The 17,392-nt window shown below is 33.7% G+C and overlaps 1 protein-coding gene across 3 annotated transcripts in view; it reads right to left on the bottom strand.

The window, feature by feature from the left end:
- Positions 1-17,392, bottom strand: part of PSME4 (proteasome activator subunit 4) — a 100,038-nt gene that overhangs the window by 67,386 nt on the left and 15,260 nt on the right. Inside the window, exons 2-4 of one of the 3 annotated variants that reach the window (XM_056814021.1) lie at positions 11,676-11,816; positions 6,535-6,651; positions 1,856-1,915 (exon numbers count right to left, since the gene is read on the bottom strand). In XM_056814021.1, the coding sequence (XP_056669999.1) occupies positions 1,856-1,915; positions 6,535-6,651; positions 11,676-11,816 (318 nt within the window). Of the gene's footprint in view, positions 1-681; positions 748-1,855; positions 1,916-6,534; positions 6,652-11,675; positions 11,817-17,392 lie in introns of all 3 variants that reach the window. The other 2 variants (XM_007476823.2, XM_001382131.4) reach the window with 2 other exon arrangements.

Below are 17,392 nucleotides of genomic sequence, written 5' to 3'. Positions count from 1 at the left end.
TTGTCAACCAACACAAGTCAAAAGTAGTGAATTTTAATCAATATTGTTAGTTCTTCTCTTAGTTTGTAACATAAAACTAAATTTGGAAATTACCTAGAGAACTAATAAGAATTAATTATAGAGGAGAGAAGAGAATCATCCAGGTTCCTAGTTGAATAAAATATTATGAGACATTTTAAAAAAATTCTAGAATGGCAAATGAGGGAATAAATAACACTTATTCAACAGGTCAAAACATAATACAATATACAAAGTGTTTTAAAAATTATTTCTTCAAATTGATTTTACTGCTTTTAGGTGGATAAAATGAAATTTATAAATGGTTTGAATGCCATACAGCTATCCTGCCATTTCTATTACAGCAATTTTGTTACTGCACCAGTAGGCTTTTTACATGCTTTCATGCCAGTGAAAACAAGATTGAGAAATAATTTTAAAAAGGCAGTCACTGGAAGCTGCATGGTTTTTCTAATAATCTGGTCCTCTCTGCCCCATTTTAGAAAGGATGGCAGCTAACAACTACTACTTGATGACCACCAATACATTAGAAGAGAGTGAGAATATGTGTGAATGTGATTATTTTCCTTCAAATAAAGCCAATTTACAAACCCATCCTTACATAAAATGTCTGTATCATTGGATTTAGGTTCTTTATCCAGAAAAGGGTATAGTCTCTCTAACCTGTGATATCTGTATATTGACCTTTTGTGATTCTTGTAATCTCTCAAGATGGAGGGAACAATGTTTCTGTTTAAAAATAAAATAAAAGGTTAAGGCTAGATGCTACTGTTTATATTTCACTAATTTTTAAAGGAAGTGAAATATATCACAATATGTTTTTCCAAGAATTGGAAATTTATTTTATGACAATGAAGACATAATTCTAACCTCTACTCTTTTGATGATGATGTTGGCATTATTATTTTTAAAAAAGGATCTATGGGAAAATAAGCTTTTAAGTCTTTTTGGTGGGTTTCTCCCACATCACATTTCCTCTCACAAAAAAATAAGCTGAAATTAAAAGAAAATTTAATCACCTTCAATCAATGCTTTGCAAATAGAGTTCTATTATGAATTCCTTTGGGAAATCATCCTACTTAATGCCATATCTCCAACAGATGAGTGACCACAAGGACACTGCCTTCTATCAGGAGCAGGCTTATTACGGAAGTAGGCTAAACCAGACTTGAAGGTTTCTGCTTTCTGAAAGACCTAACTTCTGAGACCCTGAAAGAGAGCTTACTTTCTCAGCTCAAGTGTAGAAATTTATGGATATGGTTCCATCACAAATATCATTCAAATCTCAGAACTCTACACTTTTGTTTTCACTGATAATTCTGTACTTGAACTTGGCTGATAAGAAAGTAAAATCCACAGAGGGTAATATTAGAAACTCTAGCTTTGCTATATAACCTATTCATATTTCCCTTAAATCTCTTATGACTTAACATAGTTACTACTCACACAATCTTCTCCAAGCAATTTCCAAACACTTCATTTTGAAGAAGCGTTCACTTTGACATGCTTTTTCTAAACCTAAATGGACACCAAGTCCTACCAAAAGTTAATTAGTCAAACATTATCCATTTTATATTTAAACCTTCAAAATCTGATGTTTGTCAGTTTAATTAGCAGGTAGCCATTTTCCAACTGCCACTTCACACAAAATAGAGTTCTAAATAAATTCCACTATTAGAAAGGTTTAAAAACAGTGCGACATTCTCATCAACAGTGGTGTAATGTTAACATTGGTTTTTCATTACAATTATTTATAGGAAAAAAAGTTATACCTGTGTGACAAGTGTTATAATATAACCAACCAAACATGCAAAAGAAACATAGTAATAATCCTTACCACCTATGTAAAACATTAAGGACAATTGTTTTAGGTGAAGACAAGCCTGGTCGACTTGAACTGAATATGAAAAAAGAAATATGTACAAAAAAACCTTAATAAAGTCTTATTTTTTTTAAGTGTTACCACAGCAATGACAATTTATAATTATATATATATTATTATAATTATATATATATATATTATTATATATATATTATTATAATAATTATATATAATTATTATAATAATAAAAATAAATATTTATATCACCTTGGCAAAAAACAAATCCTTGGTTTTTAATCTCCAAATGAATATACAAAAATGAAAATACAATGTTCCCAAAACACCATGTGAGAACTAATCGCACTGCCCATCAACTAAAAATAGTTTTGTACTTTATTTTAAATTGCAATTGTAATGAAAAGACCACTGAACTTTAAGAGTTAGCACTACCAATGAGTTTTGTTTCTTTATAAGATGAGAACACTGGGCTAGATGATCTCAGTAAGGTCCCTTTCAGTTGTAAATCTTATGAAATTACCACAGAACCCATTCACAAAACTATTTGTCTCATTTCATTAGACTAATACTGTGGAGTTAAGAGATCCTGTTTCTGGCAATTAGTTTAAACTCAAAGGCCTTTCCAGGAAATCATAAATGCAAGACAAGAATACATCATTTCCAAGTGGTGTGTGAAGAAGCAAACTACACTAAAAATTTAGATGCCTTTTAAGCATAAGAGTTCAAATTCATAAACTATCCAATACCCATTGCCAGGAAGAAATAAAATATGTAATTTCTTCAGAAGCAATATACCTATTGGAGAAACACTAATGGATACATAAGGAAAATAGCATCACTAAAAAGCAAAAGATGGCTAAAATTATTTCTGTATTTTAAAAGAATAAATCATGCTATTCAGAAATGTTTCTGTAAGGATATTTTAATTATGACTATTGTCTTTGTGAAGCTTTTTTAATGGGTTCCAAAGTATTTTGCTTAACTAATTAGTCCTTATTACTTTGTAAAATATATTCATATTAATTTTACATATGATGACAAAAGAATGCAAGAAAAGGCTAAGGAATTTGTCTATAGATTCACTGAAAATCTCAAGGGGAAAAAAATCATATAAAGACCTATAAGTCCCTGAAGTCTTATAACATTCCTAGACAGATTATATAACCTGTTTCCAGTATATGTGGAGAGACTACATTTTAATTTTCTAGTTGATCTTTCTGGAAATGGCACAAGGATATTCCAAATTATATTCCACATCAACACCTGATGTATTTATATATTTGGAAACCACTGCATAAATGTCTCCTTATGCTAAAAGACCTGTTCCCTGGAAAGTTTTTTCCGGATTTTCTTACTCTTAGATAGACATTTTAGAAAATGGCACCAGCTTTAGTCCTATCACTGAAACACATGGTACTTGATCTTCCACACAGCAGTTTAAATACATGACATAAAGATTTGACATAATTGATTTATTTTAAAATTTTAGGATTCTAAAAATAATAAAGCTAAATTTCTAAAAAGAAGATTTGAACATTTTTGATAATACATCCATTTCATTGCAAGAAGAAAAGATTAGAGGCAAGAATTATACAAAACAACTAAAAAAATCTGCAAGGTATTTCAGGTATTTCAATGTTTCAACTTCAGATATTCCAATTTCAGAAGGAAGTTTGCTGGGACATTTATTTCACAATGTTGATTCTGTCAAAAAAAAGAGCTTTTGCCCTAGTCTGCATATATTCTTTGCCCATTGACTTATAATAACTATACAGTGCCTAAGTAAAGGTAGTATGGGACAGGAAGAATACTAAGAGTTTGATAACCTAGAAGTTACATGAATGGGCTTAAAATTTTGCCTCTGCTTTGTGACCATGTGACTATGACTAAGCCACTTTAACACTCTAGGCCTCAGTTTTTTCAATTTGCAAAATGAGTTAAGACTAAATAACTTGTAAGCTCCAAGGTCCCTTCTAGCTCTTAAATTTTTAGTTTCTATAATCATTTTGACTTAGTTTAACAAAACCAATGCCATAATGCAATACTAGCATATTATGAACCTATTTCAAAATAGCTCTAATGTTCTTACTCTAATCCTTACAACTCAACTGGTGTGCAGGGGGAAGGGAGTATAAACTAGCTCTATGGATTATTTCATGTTTTTTCTACTAGCCTAGCACAAGGCACAGCATACACCAGGCTTAATAAATGGACAACTGATTGATCACTTCAAGTGTACATCTCTAGTTCTGTCTTTTCTCCCGAGTCTCAGGTATTAATTTTCAGTTGTCTATTGGATGTCACCACTTGGATGTCTTCCTGACACCTCAAACTAAACATATAAAAAACTAAACTCTCCTCTTCCTCTTCCTATTTCCCAAAATATGTACACTCCTAATTTAACAATTTCTATTGATTTAATAGTCTCCATCATTCAGACTCAAAATATGACTCTTTTTCTTTTACCCCCACATCTTTCCCCCATAGCCCATTATTTGCCAAATCTTCTCTCACCTGAATCCTCCTTATACTTTTACCATCCTTATTACCTCTTTTTGATTTTTGATTACTTCTGTAAAAGCCTCCAGATCTATCTCCTAATGTCAATCTCTATCTTTCTAACCTTTCATATCATTAACAAAGTAATATCACCTCTCCAGTCATACTTTCAGTAGCTTCCCATTATGTATGAAGTAAAATACACACTTCTCCTATATTTGAATCAGCTTAATCTTGTTCCAACCTAGCCTTTTAAATTTTACTTCTTGCTATCATTCCCTTTTACATATTGTACGTATTCATTATTCTTAGTATTGGGTTACTCCCACCCTTTGTACTTTTATACATGTTGTCTTTCCTTCATTCTAGAAATGAACTCCTCTCACATAATTCATGACTGGAATCCCTTTCTTCCTCCAGGAAAATACATGTGTGTGCACACACATCTTATATTTATTTCTATAGCACTTTAAGATAAAGTAATATCCTCACAACAATCCTGTGAAATAGTGAAAGCACTGACACATAGGGAAACTGAGGTCTAGAAAAGTATAATGATTTGCCCATAGTCACATAGTGGAATTGAAGTAAAAATTCAAATACAAAGGTTTGTGTTCTTTCTACTTTTTTTATTACCATGTTATCTCTAACATTCCCTGCCTCAAGAAGCTTACAATCTTATGAGAGGTAAGTACACAAATCACTATAACAATTTTAACAGAGGTGTGCAAAAAGTGACCCTTTTAAGGAGAAAGGGAACATTTCTAGCTGATACTGGGAAGAGAATTGGGGAAGGCTTTATGGAGAAAACATCTCATAAAGGTTTTAAGTCCCTACATAAACAAACTATGGTTATCTTTGTAGCCCTGGAACCTTGTGCTATGTAGAAACTTTAAAAATAGGTATATTGCATGTTGAACTGAAAATATGCCACTTGTTAGCAACAGGGTGACAGAAATCAAATTAATAACTAAGAGAAAACTCAAGAATTAGCAAAACAAATATATTAATCACGCTAATGACTCCATTCACTTGAATGACAGAGAATTATGTAATTTAAAAACTAAGTAGAAATACTTAAAGCAAGAAGAAAAAGAAAATAAGAAAATATACAAAAATACTTACTGTTTGGAAGAATACATTATGAACTGACAATGGCATATATATGAATGTTTACAAACAAATCTTAACTTAGCAAAGAAAAGGTGTACAAATTATAAAGTAAAAAAAACAGGATTTGGAAACAGACCTCCTGGGTTTAAATTCTTGACATGACCTGTGTGGCCTTGGGCAAGATATTCATCTTTATAAAATCAGGGATTTGGACTAGATGATGAAGGAAAAAATGGAAATATTTGTGACACATTAAATTATGAGGCAAGATAACAAATAAATATCAGGGGGAAAAATCTCCTAGAAACTCTAATCAAAAATAATCTAAACTACTTTGATCCCGATGTGCCAAAACATTATGGAAAAATGAGGAAAGATATGACTGGAAAAAACACCTTTCCACAACTGGGAAGGACACCTATCACAGATCAGTGGGGGCATGATCATCATTATGGGATTCTGTGGTCACTTCTGAAATCACCATTAACCAAAAAAGCCAGATACTCTGTAAGGATTAGTATTAGATTTTATGGTAGCAATGAGAGGCACTGAAGAATCAGAAACTGCATGTGAAAAAGCCACACATAGCCAAGAATCATGGATTAACTATCCCTTGGGTATACTATGGAATACTTGGGTAACTATGGAATAGAGACTGGGACCAAAGAATATAAATAGCTTATTATCAGTCAAGGCAGTAGATAGCATAGTGGATAGAGTACCAGGCCTGGAGTTGTAAGACCTGGGTTCCAATCTGGCCTCAGGTATGTTCTAGTTATGTGATCCTGAGCTAGTCATTTAACCCCAATTGCCCAGACTTTGCTATTCTTCTGTCTTAGAAATGATACTAACACAGAAGATAAGAGTTGTTGTTTTTTTATTTAATATGTCAAAGAGAATGAGGAACACCTTATAAAATGACAAAAGGAAAGTAAAGATATATAGGAAAAGAGCATGTCTAAATGTAAACTTGCTTGATTTCACATTCCCAATATTTATCTTAATCACGATCAGTTCCTAAAAGTCTATAGTTCTCCAATATGTAGTTGAAATAGAATACTTACTTAGGAAACCAATTTAATCCCAGATGTTCTGTTTTGGAATATAATATTCGTTCCACCATATCATAAAGTGGTCTCCAAGGTAACTCAAGGTCATCTCTTGAAAGAAGTTCCTTTTTCCTAAATTAGAAATAAATCATAGCTGTACTTTTAAATTGAGAGTGATATGGGAGTATAATAAATATTATTTTAAAAAAAAGAAAAGAAAATCATAAGATTCCCTAAAAATATTTCACTTTGGAAGAGGGTTTTTTTTTTTAAACCCTTACCTTCCATCTTAGAATCAAGACTATGTATTGGTTCCAAGGTAGAAGTCTGATAAGGGCTAGGCAATGAGGATTAAGTGACTTGCCCAGGGTCACACAGCTAGGAAGTATCTGAGGCTGAACTTCAACCCAGGACCTCCCATTCTTAAAGCCTGGCTCTCAATCCACTGAGCCACCTAGCTGTCCCCTGGAAGATGGTTTTCTTCTCATCATTTAAAGCATTAGGCAGAATGTTGTGTTAGAACAATAAAGGTTTATGTCATAACTGTTTAACATGGTTTAATGAGAAGTGTCAAACTCCTGATCTGTGGCCTGCAATACTCCCAAGTGTAGTCCAAACTAAATGAAAATGTCATTGGGAAATATTTTTAAAAATAGAAATACATCAAAATAGAGATATCATTAATATGTAGTTTTCTAAGCACTGAGTAACCAGCAAGGATGTTTATGTATGATTTTGCAGTCCACTAGAGTTTGGCTCCATTGCTTTACAAGCCTAGAACAGAAAGGCATCAAATGCAAATGGGAAATTAACATAATAATAAGTCTTTATTGAGAGGCCTTATTGTTGAAATGAGAAGGATCAGAGAGCCATGAATTGTTTAAATTGCACTGAATCATAGTTCTGTCATTTTATTATCTATGACTTTGGGCAAGTTATTTAACTTCTCTGGGGCTCAGTTTCCTTATCTAACAAAAGAAGGGAGTGGTCTTTTACATCCGTGTATTTATGGTTTTATTTTGGGGTTTGGGTTAGCATGGCTTTGCTCTTCCAAAAACAACCAATACAGAAGTGTGTTTTGCATGACAATAAAATTAAAAAAAAAAAACCTATCTTTTGCCTTAGAATTGATCAATTCTGAGACAGAAGAGCAGCAAGAGCTAAGCAATTGGAATTAAGTGACTTGCTCAGGGTCACACAGATGAAATTTGAAGCCAGATATCATACTAGATGATTTTTAAGGTTTTTTCTAAGTCTAAATTTAAGCACTTACTTTACATCCAAAAATGCTTTGAAAGAGACAAAAAAATACAAGAGATTTAGAACATAGCTGATGGAAGAATAGAATAAACACAAAATGATCTTGTTAAAATTTTTGTGGTAGACAGAATCGCCTGTCAGCACCACGATGAGGGAGAGAAGTACAATCAGATAACTTAGAAAAACTTGAGTGGAAATCTATTACACATAAGGGCAAAAATAAATAAATGAATGAATGAATAAACAAACAAACAAATAAATAAATAAATGAGGCAAGCTACTGTGGTAGTTATAAGTACAATGGGGCAGCAGGTTGGTGATTTAGTGAAGAGTTAAAATACAAACCACCAGTCACTGACCAATAACAGTAAGTTTCTATTTTTTCAAGAGACCTTATTTAAAATAACTTGATCAAGCAACTTAGTACTATTAGGTAAGTGACAAGAATCTGCCAACTACAAACTAATAAATGATCTAAAGTATTATCAAATAAAGAAGACTTTGGAAAGCCTATGATTTTAGCTTTTAAAGCCTCTCTTGAGGAATCCCCAACCTATCAGTTCTGCATGGCAGTTATGAGAGCTACAGAAAACTCAGAGGAAGAAGTATTCCAATGACATGGACTCTATGTTTACATTTCTTTTTTTTAAGTTTTTTTTGTTTTTGTTTTTCGTTTAGTTTAGTTTTTTTAGAACAAATTAACAATGACTTTTGTTCAAATTGCATGTTGATATCCGTGCCAGGAGGTTAAGAGTTTAATGTAACACCTTGCAACTCTCCATCTTGTCAGAGAAATAGGTCTGCAAATCATTGTATATAATCTCAATAAAAACTAACAACCCTATGGAAGTAAGTATAGTTCTTATTCCCTTTTTACACTAAAGTGAGGAAACAGATTCACACAGGCTAACTGACTTGCCCAGGCTCTACTTCTAGTAAGTGTTTGAGGTAGCAAATGAATTCAGATCTTGACTGAATATCAAATATTCTTCTTACAATGCCACATTGAAATAATGGGGGAAATGCTGTGAGAGAAAAAAACAAAAAGAAACTCTTAGGAGTCAAAAGAGAATTCTAAACTGTTTTAGGAGATGGGAAAAGACAGAAATGAAACAATTCAAAATATCTAAGAACCATAAACAGTGAATTGTCCAAAGAGGAAACAATTTCCTATATTAAAAAATAATAATGCACTAAAAGTACTACCAAGAAAGAGAATTAGAGGCAATAGGACAAAGTAAGTTCTAATGGCTGATTTCTGTCCCAACATGAACAACTGGGAGGTATGCTAATTTCCTAGGGCATCCAGACAAGATTTGTGAAACCTGATGACCATTATACCCATTTTTAGTAATTCATGTGGAAATAAATTAGTCTTTCAGAAGCAACCTAAAAGGTATTTTTAAAAGAGATTATGAAGTCCTGAAATTGAATACCTTTAGGAATACTGATGCAGTTTTCCTCACTGCTATGAACTAAAGTTAGGGACTTCATAAGAGAAAGGAGGACATAGGAAAATAACAACTATCTAGTAATGTGGTGTCAAATTAGATTTGGAATTCCAGACCAGAGCTTAAGACAAAAGAATGTCTTTGTCAAGGATGATGGGTTGTGCATCTCACAAAAGTCTGGAAGAATATAAATGGCTCAGAAACTTGTACTGAGACAAATGCTAGGGATTGCTACAGGTATAACAAAGAAGGAAGAACAGGAATGGAGGGGTGCCTAGGATTAATATTAACAGTTTTAGATAGTTACAGAGAACGTTCAGAGTATTGAATACAAAGTGAAAAATGAGATAGTGAATGAGAATATTAGATATAAGACCAAAGAATTTACATTCAAATCCTAACTCCATTATTTCTGCATATGTCACCCCTTGGGCAAACTCTTGGTGAGTCAATATCCTTCATTGGGAAAGCATGGGTGTTGGAAGAGATAGTCCGAAAAGTCCCTTCTAGCTCTAGATCACATAGATATCACAGACTAAATATAAAGTAATTCATGTAAAGTAATTCATGGCTGGTCTATGGCAAAGGAAGAGTAAATCTTACCCAAAGGGAATAGATTACCTAAAATGCCCAGTAAAATTATAAAATATCATTTTACATTTTTAAAAAATACACCTACATGAAAATCTCCATAAGAAGGAAACATGGATAATAATCAATGAAAAGAGAAATAGGATAGATAATATGTTGGGATATATTATAGAACCTCAAAACAAAAGGATAAAATGGGTAATGAGTTCCAAAAGTAGGTCACATAGCTGACAAAGTAGTGAACTATAGAAATGAAGGGGAACTTAGGAACTTCAAGTACTATCTGGATAGTTCATAGAACTTCATCAAGGCTAAAAGCATAATAGCTGAGAAAGTTTTGCCTTGTTGATAATTTCATCCTTCAGAAGATGGAACAGAGAAAATGAGAAATTGCACAAGGTCAACCTCAGATTATTTCCTACAAAAGGGGGAAAACCTCAGGTATGTGAATTTTTTTCTTTTAATATTTTGATGGCTGTTACAATTATCTGGGGGAATTTTTCATAATCTTGTGGATTTTATAAGTTTAAAAATATTATTCTGAGAAAGGATGCATGGGCTTCACCAGACTGGCAAAAGGGTCCAGAATGCAAAAAAAGTTAAGAATTCCTACTTTAAAGTCATAGGTCAATAACCTTGACTCTTGAGTCCTAGAAAATTTTTTAATATTTTGTGAACATTTGTAAAGGAGTGATAATTACATGTGCTAAAGAACAAGCTAAGCTTACCTCATTTCCTTTGAGAAAGCTTTCCCCAAATCCATGTGGATGGGGAAGAAAAGAGAGGAGAGCATAAAGAGATGGACTAGATGATAATATGTTCGGATATTTTTGGAACTGGATGAATGAAGGGATCAACAGACTGGAGATTAAAGGATTAATGTTAGCTGTCCCTGGTCTATCATAAAAATACAGACCAAGTCAAGTACAGTATGCTTGACTCTAGTGTCCCAGTCAGAGCACTTTTTTTTAGAGAAAGTATGAGGGGCTGGAAAGAGTACTAGATTTAGAGTCAGAGAAACTTAGTCTGAATTCTGACTTTCTTAATCAATACCCCAACATCCTTGAAAAAAAGTAAATCATTGGCCCTCAGTTTCCTCATGTGTAAAATGAGAGTTTAACCAGATGATCTTTAAGGTTCTTTCTAACTCTAAATTCTTAGAAACCTTTGAAACATTTTGCTTAGTTTTAAGCACCACATTTTAGGAAGGGCACTAAGAAACAAAGTAGGTAGAAACAAAAATCTACCACAGGAGATATATATATATCTCCAAGGATGCAACATCATACGAGGATTATTTGGGAATGTTTAGTTCAAAAAAGAGTTAACAGAAACATCAAATATGTATAAGGATTGTTATGTAAATGAATGATCATTATTGCTTTGATTAGCCCATAGACATAATTTTCATCTGTAGGAGAATTCAACATTATATAAAGAAAAACTTAACAATCAGAGCTGCCCAGAGGTAGGATAGGTAGCCTCCCAGGGTAGAGCTGCCCATCACTGGAAGTCATCAAGTAAAAAATGAAAAATATCCTCCTGAGTATGTTGGAGAAAAAGTTCCACTAGATGGCCTTTGAGGTTCCTTTGAATTTTATGAAACTACATCCAAGACTCAAAAGAATTCAGAAGGCAGTGATCAATTTTCATTGGAGCCATCAGAGAGTTTATCATGAAAAAGGTGAATTTTTAAGATAAATGGTTCTAGTTAATTAATAAAGCTATAAGTATGATAGCATTCACCAGAAAGTTTCCAAATAGAAATCCTTTATTTAGTCTTCTCATCAAAGAATATGTGTGTAATCTCCAAAAACCTGTCTGGGAAAAAGTCCCAGAGACATTTCAACTTACTTTAAAAGATTTATCAAGAGACGGGCAAATCCCTGCATCATGCTGATCTCCAGTTTTGGAATTGATACCAGCTCATATAATAACTTGATAAAAAGTACATGATCTTCTTTGCTAAATTTTCTTCCATAAAGCCGAATATATCTAAAAGAGGGAAAACATGTTATATAAACATATAAACATATGACTTTTTAAAAAAGCATGCATTTTACCATTCCTTTCTGTAACATTTGCATTTCTGTGTAGTTTTTCCATATATTCTCCCCCGATTCCATTTCCCCTTATATAGATATAATGTGCAAACAATTCTCATTTTTTTACTTTTTGCAGAACATTGTGATTTTAAGTAATAAAAGCATTATAATGAGATGTAATCATTCTGGAGAGACATTTAATGATCAATACAAATTTTAAAATTCTACTTCTATATGTTAATTTGTATTTCATACCAAGGTACCTTGAAAATATAAATTCAGAATTCTTTTTGTAGGCAAAATTTCATTCAAGTAAACAATTGTAGATCTCTCTGGAAGGATTTAGAAAAAAAGCCTAAAACAAAATCATTTTTCATAAAACAATTCATAAAAAGAAATATAGAAGGTTCAATTTAAATCTCCCATGATAGGAATTCTGAAGTGTGGCTATGAGTTTATCACAGCACCACTGCTATGATATGTGTTATAGATCCGATACGGATTTCCAAATGTTAAATTTTATTTAAAATGAAATTATTTTGCTTTTTTGGTTGCTGGGCTCCCGTTTATATTTCCTTTAAAAAAGAAAAAAGTTTACTTTCAAGTTAATATAATACATTAAAAATTTTACCTTTAAAAAGCCCAAAACTCACCTCCAAAAATTTGTTTGAATTAAAGTATCATGAATTATAAACAAGTAAGTAAAAGTAATCTCTTAAAGTTTTCTTCAGAGTAAATTATTGCTCAAAATTTAAGGTTTGCAAAGCATCAACTCCTGCTAGCCTTACAATAATTCTGAGAGGCAGATGCTGTTGTTAACCAATTTCACAGAAAACTGAGGCAAAGAGAGATTAAGGATCCAAAAAGAATGAGAGACTGCTATACATTTAAAACAAACTTTTTGAGATTGTTCAAATATCCTCATTTTATAGAAAGGAAAACAGAAAAGGCCATATAAAATAATTTTTATGTTCAAGTACTTTCAACACTACCATAGCAGTTACATGCTTCTCCTAAAGACTCTCAGATACTTAAAAGTCAAAACACTCTTACTTTGGAACAACAAAAGATTTAGACTATTAAGGGAAATAATATTCTTTAACCCAGAAATGTCATTGCTGACCAAGTGACCAAACCCTTTCAAGGAGGCTAACTTTTCCTTTCTTCTTCTAAAAAAAACCTTACCTTCTTAGAGTCAGTTACAAGGCAGAAGAATGTTAAGGGCTAGGTAATGGGTTAAGTGATTTGTCTAGTCATCCAGCTAGGCAGTATCTGAGGTCACATTTGAACTCAGAACCTCCTGTCACTAGGCCTAGAACTCTATACACTGTGCTACCTAGCTGCTCCTTTTCCTTTCTTCTTTCAGAAGCAGGGGACTAAGGATGTGCCACATTATATATGCTGCCTGATTTTTTCAATCTCTTGATGAGTTTTATTGAATTGTTCTTTGGGTGAGGGAAGAAGAGGGGCAATATTGAGAAGTATAGGTGATGTAAAAATGAGAAATCAATGAAAAATAATTTTTAAAAATACATAATTTAACACTATAGCATTCTATCAATCATCTAGCAATAATGACTGTTTAGTCAACAGCAATATGAGTAGGCTACTACTCTTCTTTCACCACAGTTATTATAGCATTATGTGAGCCTCTGTCTTGCCAAGGCTAAAGTCACTTCCTATAAGTGTTCTTTTCATTGGCATTACCCAAAGCCTTAATTTCTCTTCTAGGATCATGCTCCAGCAATTATTTTCAATCTCCTTTTCTATTGGCTGCTTCTTCTTACCTACCCATCATAGATTTAAGGTGTTCTATATCCTAAAAATATGAAAACTTGCTCTAACCATTTCCCAATCAAGAATTACTTTCCTCTCCCCTCTTCTTCATTGCTGTTGATAAGTTCTGGGCCTATGATTTCACTGGAATTCCTAGACTTCTACCAATGAAGACTTCTCTCTATAACAAAATTTTAAGAGAGCTGCCCAAGCACTGAGATTAAAAGAGTTGTCTGAATAACCTTTGTGTCAGAGTCATTAGTTGAATCCAGAGCTCCTAGGCTTTCTTTCAATGCCAGTTCAATAGCCACTGCTCTATGATGTCTCATTCAGTGTCTAAAAAAAAAAATACTCTTCCACACCCAACCACTAGCTTCTCAATCTGCCTTCCAATTTTCAACACTTTTGCATCTCTCAGAATTCCCTGGTGAGATCCTTATCATCAAATTCAACAGTCTTTTTTTTTTATCTTCATCTATATCAGTGATGGTGAACCTATGGCAAGGGTGCCAAAGATGGCACACAGAGTGCCATCTGTGGGCATGCAGCTGCCCTCTCCTCACCCAGAGTTTGTTCCTAAGGCAAAGGGATTCAGGTGGACCTGCTCCCCTTCTCCCTCTCCACCATGTCTGATAACATTTTTTCACATCCCTTGCCCCTCTGCCCAGCAGCTCAATGGGAATGCACAGGGGGTAAGAGATGAGTGGCTCCAGGTGGCAGAGCTGGAGAAAAGTCGAACACTAGGGCCACTCCCCTCCCCCTGTCTACACTTGCTGAGGACATTCCTCACTTCATCTGCCCCTCCACCCAGAAGCCCAACAGGAGTGCTTTTTCCTTGCCCCGTGTGTGGGGGAGGATGGGGCTCAGCACTCCATCTCCAAAAGGTTCACCATCACTGATCTATACAAATTTTGGTGAAAAAAAGATACTTTTAGCTATGCATCCTTTTCTGTCTTGGTTTCCATGATACTTGATTCTCTTCCTATCTCTGACAGCTCATTCTGTCAATTTGTTCAGCTTCTCTTTATCCTCCAACTCACTAAATACTTGCTATTCCCCCAAGTCTCTGTCCTTGATCCTCTTTTACACTGGCTGTCTCACTCTCAACTACCACTTCAGCAAATTTAACTGGTAAAGCTACATCTATAAGCTAACCTCCCCAAAACTCTTGTTCTGCATTTCTAATACTCAGCTGTGTACAGAAGCAGTTAGGTAGCACAGTGGATAGGGTTAGGACCAGAAAAGACCAGCATTCAAATTTTGCCTTGGATCTTTACTAGCTATGAGACCTTGGACATGTCACAACTTCTTTTTTACTTTAGTTACCATAACTATAAAATAGAATATCACCTATTTTCAGGAGTTATTGTGAAGATCAAATGAGATATTTGTAAAGTACTTAGTACAGTGCTTGGCACATAGTGTAGACATTTATTATGTTTGTTCCCTTTCTTTTCTTCCCCCTCTATCTCTGCCTCCATGACCCATTAATATCTCAAACTCAACATTTTCCAAACAGAAGACAAATTTCACATCCTCTGCTCCTAGCTCCTCACAATCATCATTTGTCCAGGCTTGAAATCTTAGACTTCTCTTGGAGCCTTTATACTTTCTCAGGACCCACATAATCATTTGTAATCGCTTAAACCTCTTTCCTATTCATTCTTTTCCTTTTTCCATTCTGACTGTAAAATTCATTACCTTTCTTTTAGTCAACCATTGAAATCCAACTAGTTTTCCTGTCCCCAGTCTCCTCTTGTCTCCATCATGCCACAAAATCTTCCTAATATAACCCTCTGACCATATCATTCCTATGCTCAAAATCGGTGTTTTTATTGTCTTCACATTGCCTTCTGAATAAAGTATAAATTTCTTAATAGGGTATTCCAAGACCTCCACAATCTTGCTTCAACCGCTTTCCACTCCCTTTCATGTACTCTGAATTCTAGACAATGTGAAATTCTCACCACCTTCCATTGGTCTGTCCTTTCCTGTTCCCATATATCGTTGTTCAGGCTAACAGTCAAACCTGAAATGGCTTCGTCTACTGCTTGCTAAATTCCCACCCTTCATTCAGCATCTAACACGGATTTCATCTCCATGCATTTTTTCTAATTCTGCCTTTGTGGGTTAAGGAAAATGTATCTAATACCTTCTTCTACTCACTCATTTTTTTTTAGAGTTTACTTTTTGAAAACCTTATATTTTTTTCTATACAAACAACTGTCATGCTTCTTCCATTTTCTGCTTCTTAAGTTGACTGTTTGAACCCAACATTCAAGCATCAAAGTCAAAAGTTATTGCTTTCTAGGGCTGGATCTACACTATTATTTAAAATGTGGTTCCCTGCAATAATAAACAAAATAATGCCCTAAACTAAGCACTTAATAAATGTTTGCTTAACTGAATTATTGTTCCAGTAATGGTGTAACAGAACTAAACTGATCATTTCCCAATATCTCTTTCAATAAAGTCAACTGATGATGATAGGGTACAACATTCCTTAAAAGAACAATATGAAGTTAATTGGCCAACATACAAATTGGTCTAATGACCTTGTTCACATTAGCACACTAAGTCACTGAAATAACTAGTCATCCAGTTACGATGACACTCATACACTATTGGATTTAATACTACATAAGGTATTAATAAAGTTTAAGGAGAGTAATCATGCAAAAAATGGGTAAAAGAAATCAGCATTCAAAGATGAGACCATAAAAGAAAAATTTAAAGGACACTTTTAGCATTAAAGAAGTACGCACTGCAAAACCTACATTTTAAAAACTGGATATTATAGAACTCTCCTATTTAGCCACAAAACTAACTACATGACATGATTTTAACTAGGACATTAAAAGAGAAGCCTATTACTCCTCACTTATTAGGAAAAAGGATTCAAATTCTGGAAACACCATTGACAAGATTCCTGGGAGAACTGAAGCATAGTAGTACTTTGTTGCTGAAGTTCAGAATTTGGCACCTCAGTTTTCCCTTTCCCCCCTATAATTAAATGACTCCCTTCTATATAACCTAATAAAATGTTTTCATACTAAAAAGCCCTAAAGATTAATGAGGAGGAATTTTGGGGAATATATTTCGAAGTCATTGATGACAAGTTATTTTTCCATCCTCCCACAATAAAAACAGTGACAAATAATATAAAGAACTTTTTATCTACCTCTCTCACAACCTTTTCAAATTAAGAAAATGCTTTAATTTTTAGTCTCATTAAGTTATTAGCATGCCAACAACAGCCATTACTTAATAAAATGTAGGATGCCGAGAAATTTTTTGCTTCCACAAAGTATTGAAGATGTTAGCCTAATCCATAATATTGACTATGACATTTAAAAAAATAAAATACTAACAAACTAATCCAACTAAACCACATTATTGAAATAAGTCAGATGTAATAAGAATAAAAAATTTTCCTAGTCTTAAGGGCCAGATTGAGAGTTAAGGTCTGCTGCAAACTATGACAACTGAAATTATCTAAAGGCTGCATTTTTATTTAAAATATCAGTTTATTAATCTGTTGCTCAAGAAAATCTAACTATCCATGTACAGTGCAGAACAAACTCCAAAGAACTCACAGCTGGGTACAAAGCTCCCCTTCCAGCTGAGAGAAGGGCCAAACTGGAACAGCTGGATACACACTTCTAGGAAAGAGTCAAATTTCCTGCCCCATAAACAGTATGTACCCCTTCTGAAATCATCTCCCAGACATCCTATGAGATTTTCTCCCAG

This window comes from Monodelphis domestica, chromosome 1, assembly GCF_027887165.1.
Source record: "Monodelphis domestica isolate mMonDom1 chromosome 1, mMonDom1.pri, whole genome shotgun sequence".
NCBI lineage: Eukaryota > Metazoa > Chordata > Mammalia > Didelphimorphia > Didelphidae > Monodelphis > Monodelphis domestica.
The sequence above is the reverse complement of the archived record's forward strand: the minus strand, read 5'-3'. Positions and strand labels throughout refer to the sequence as shown.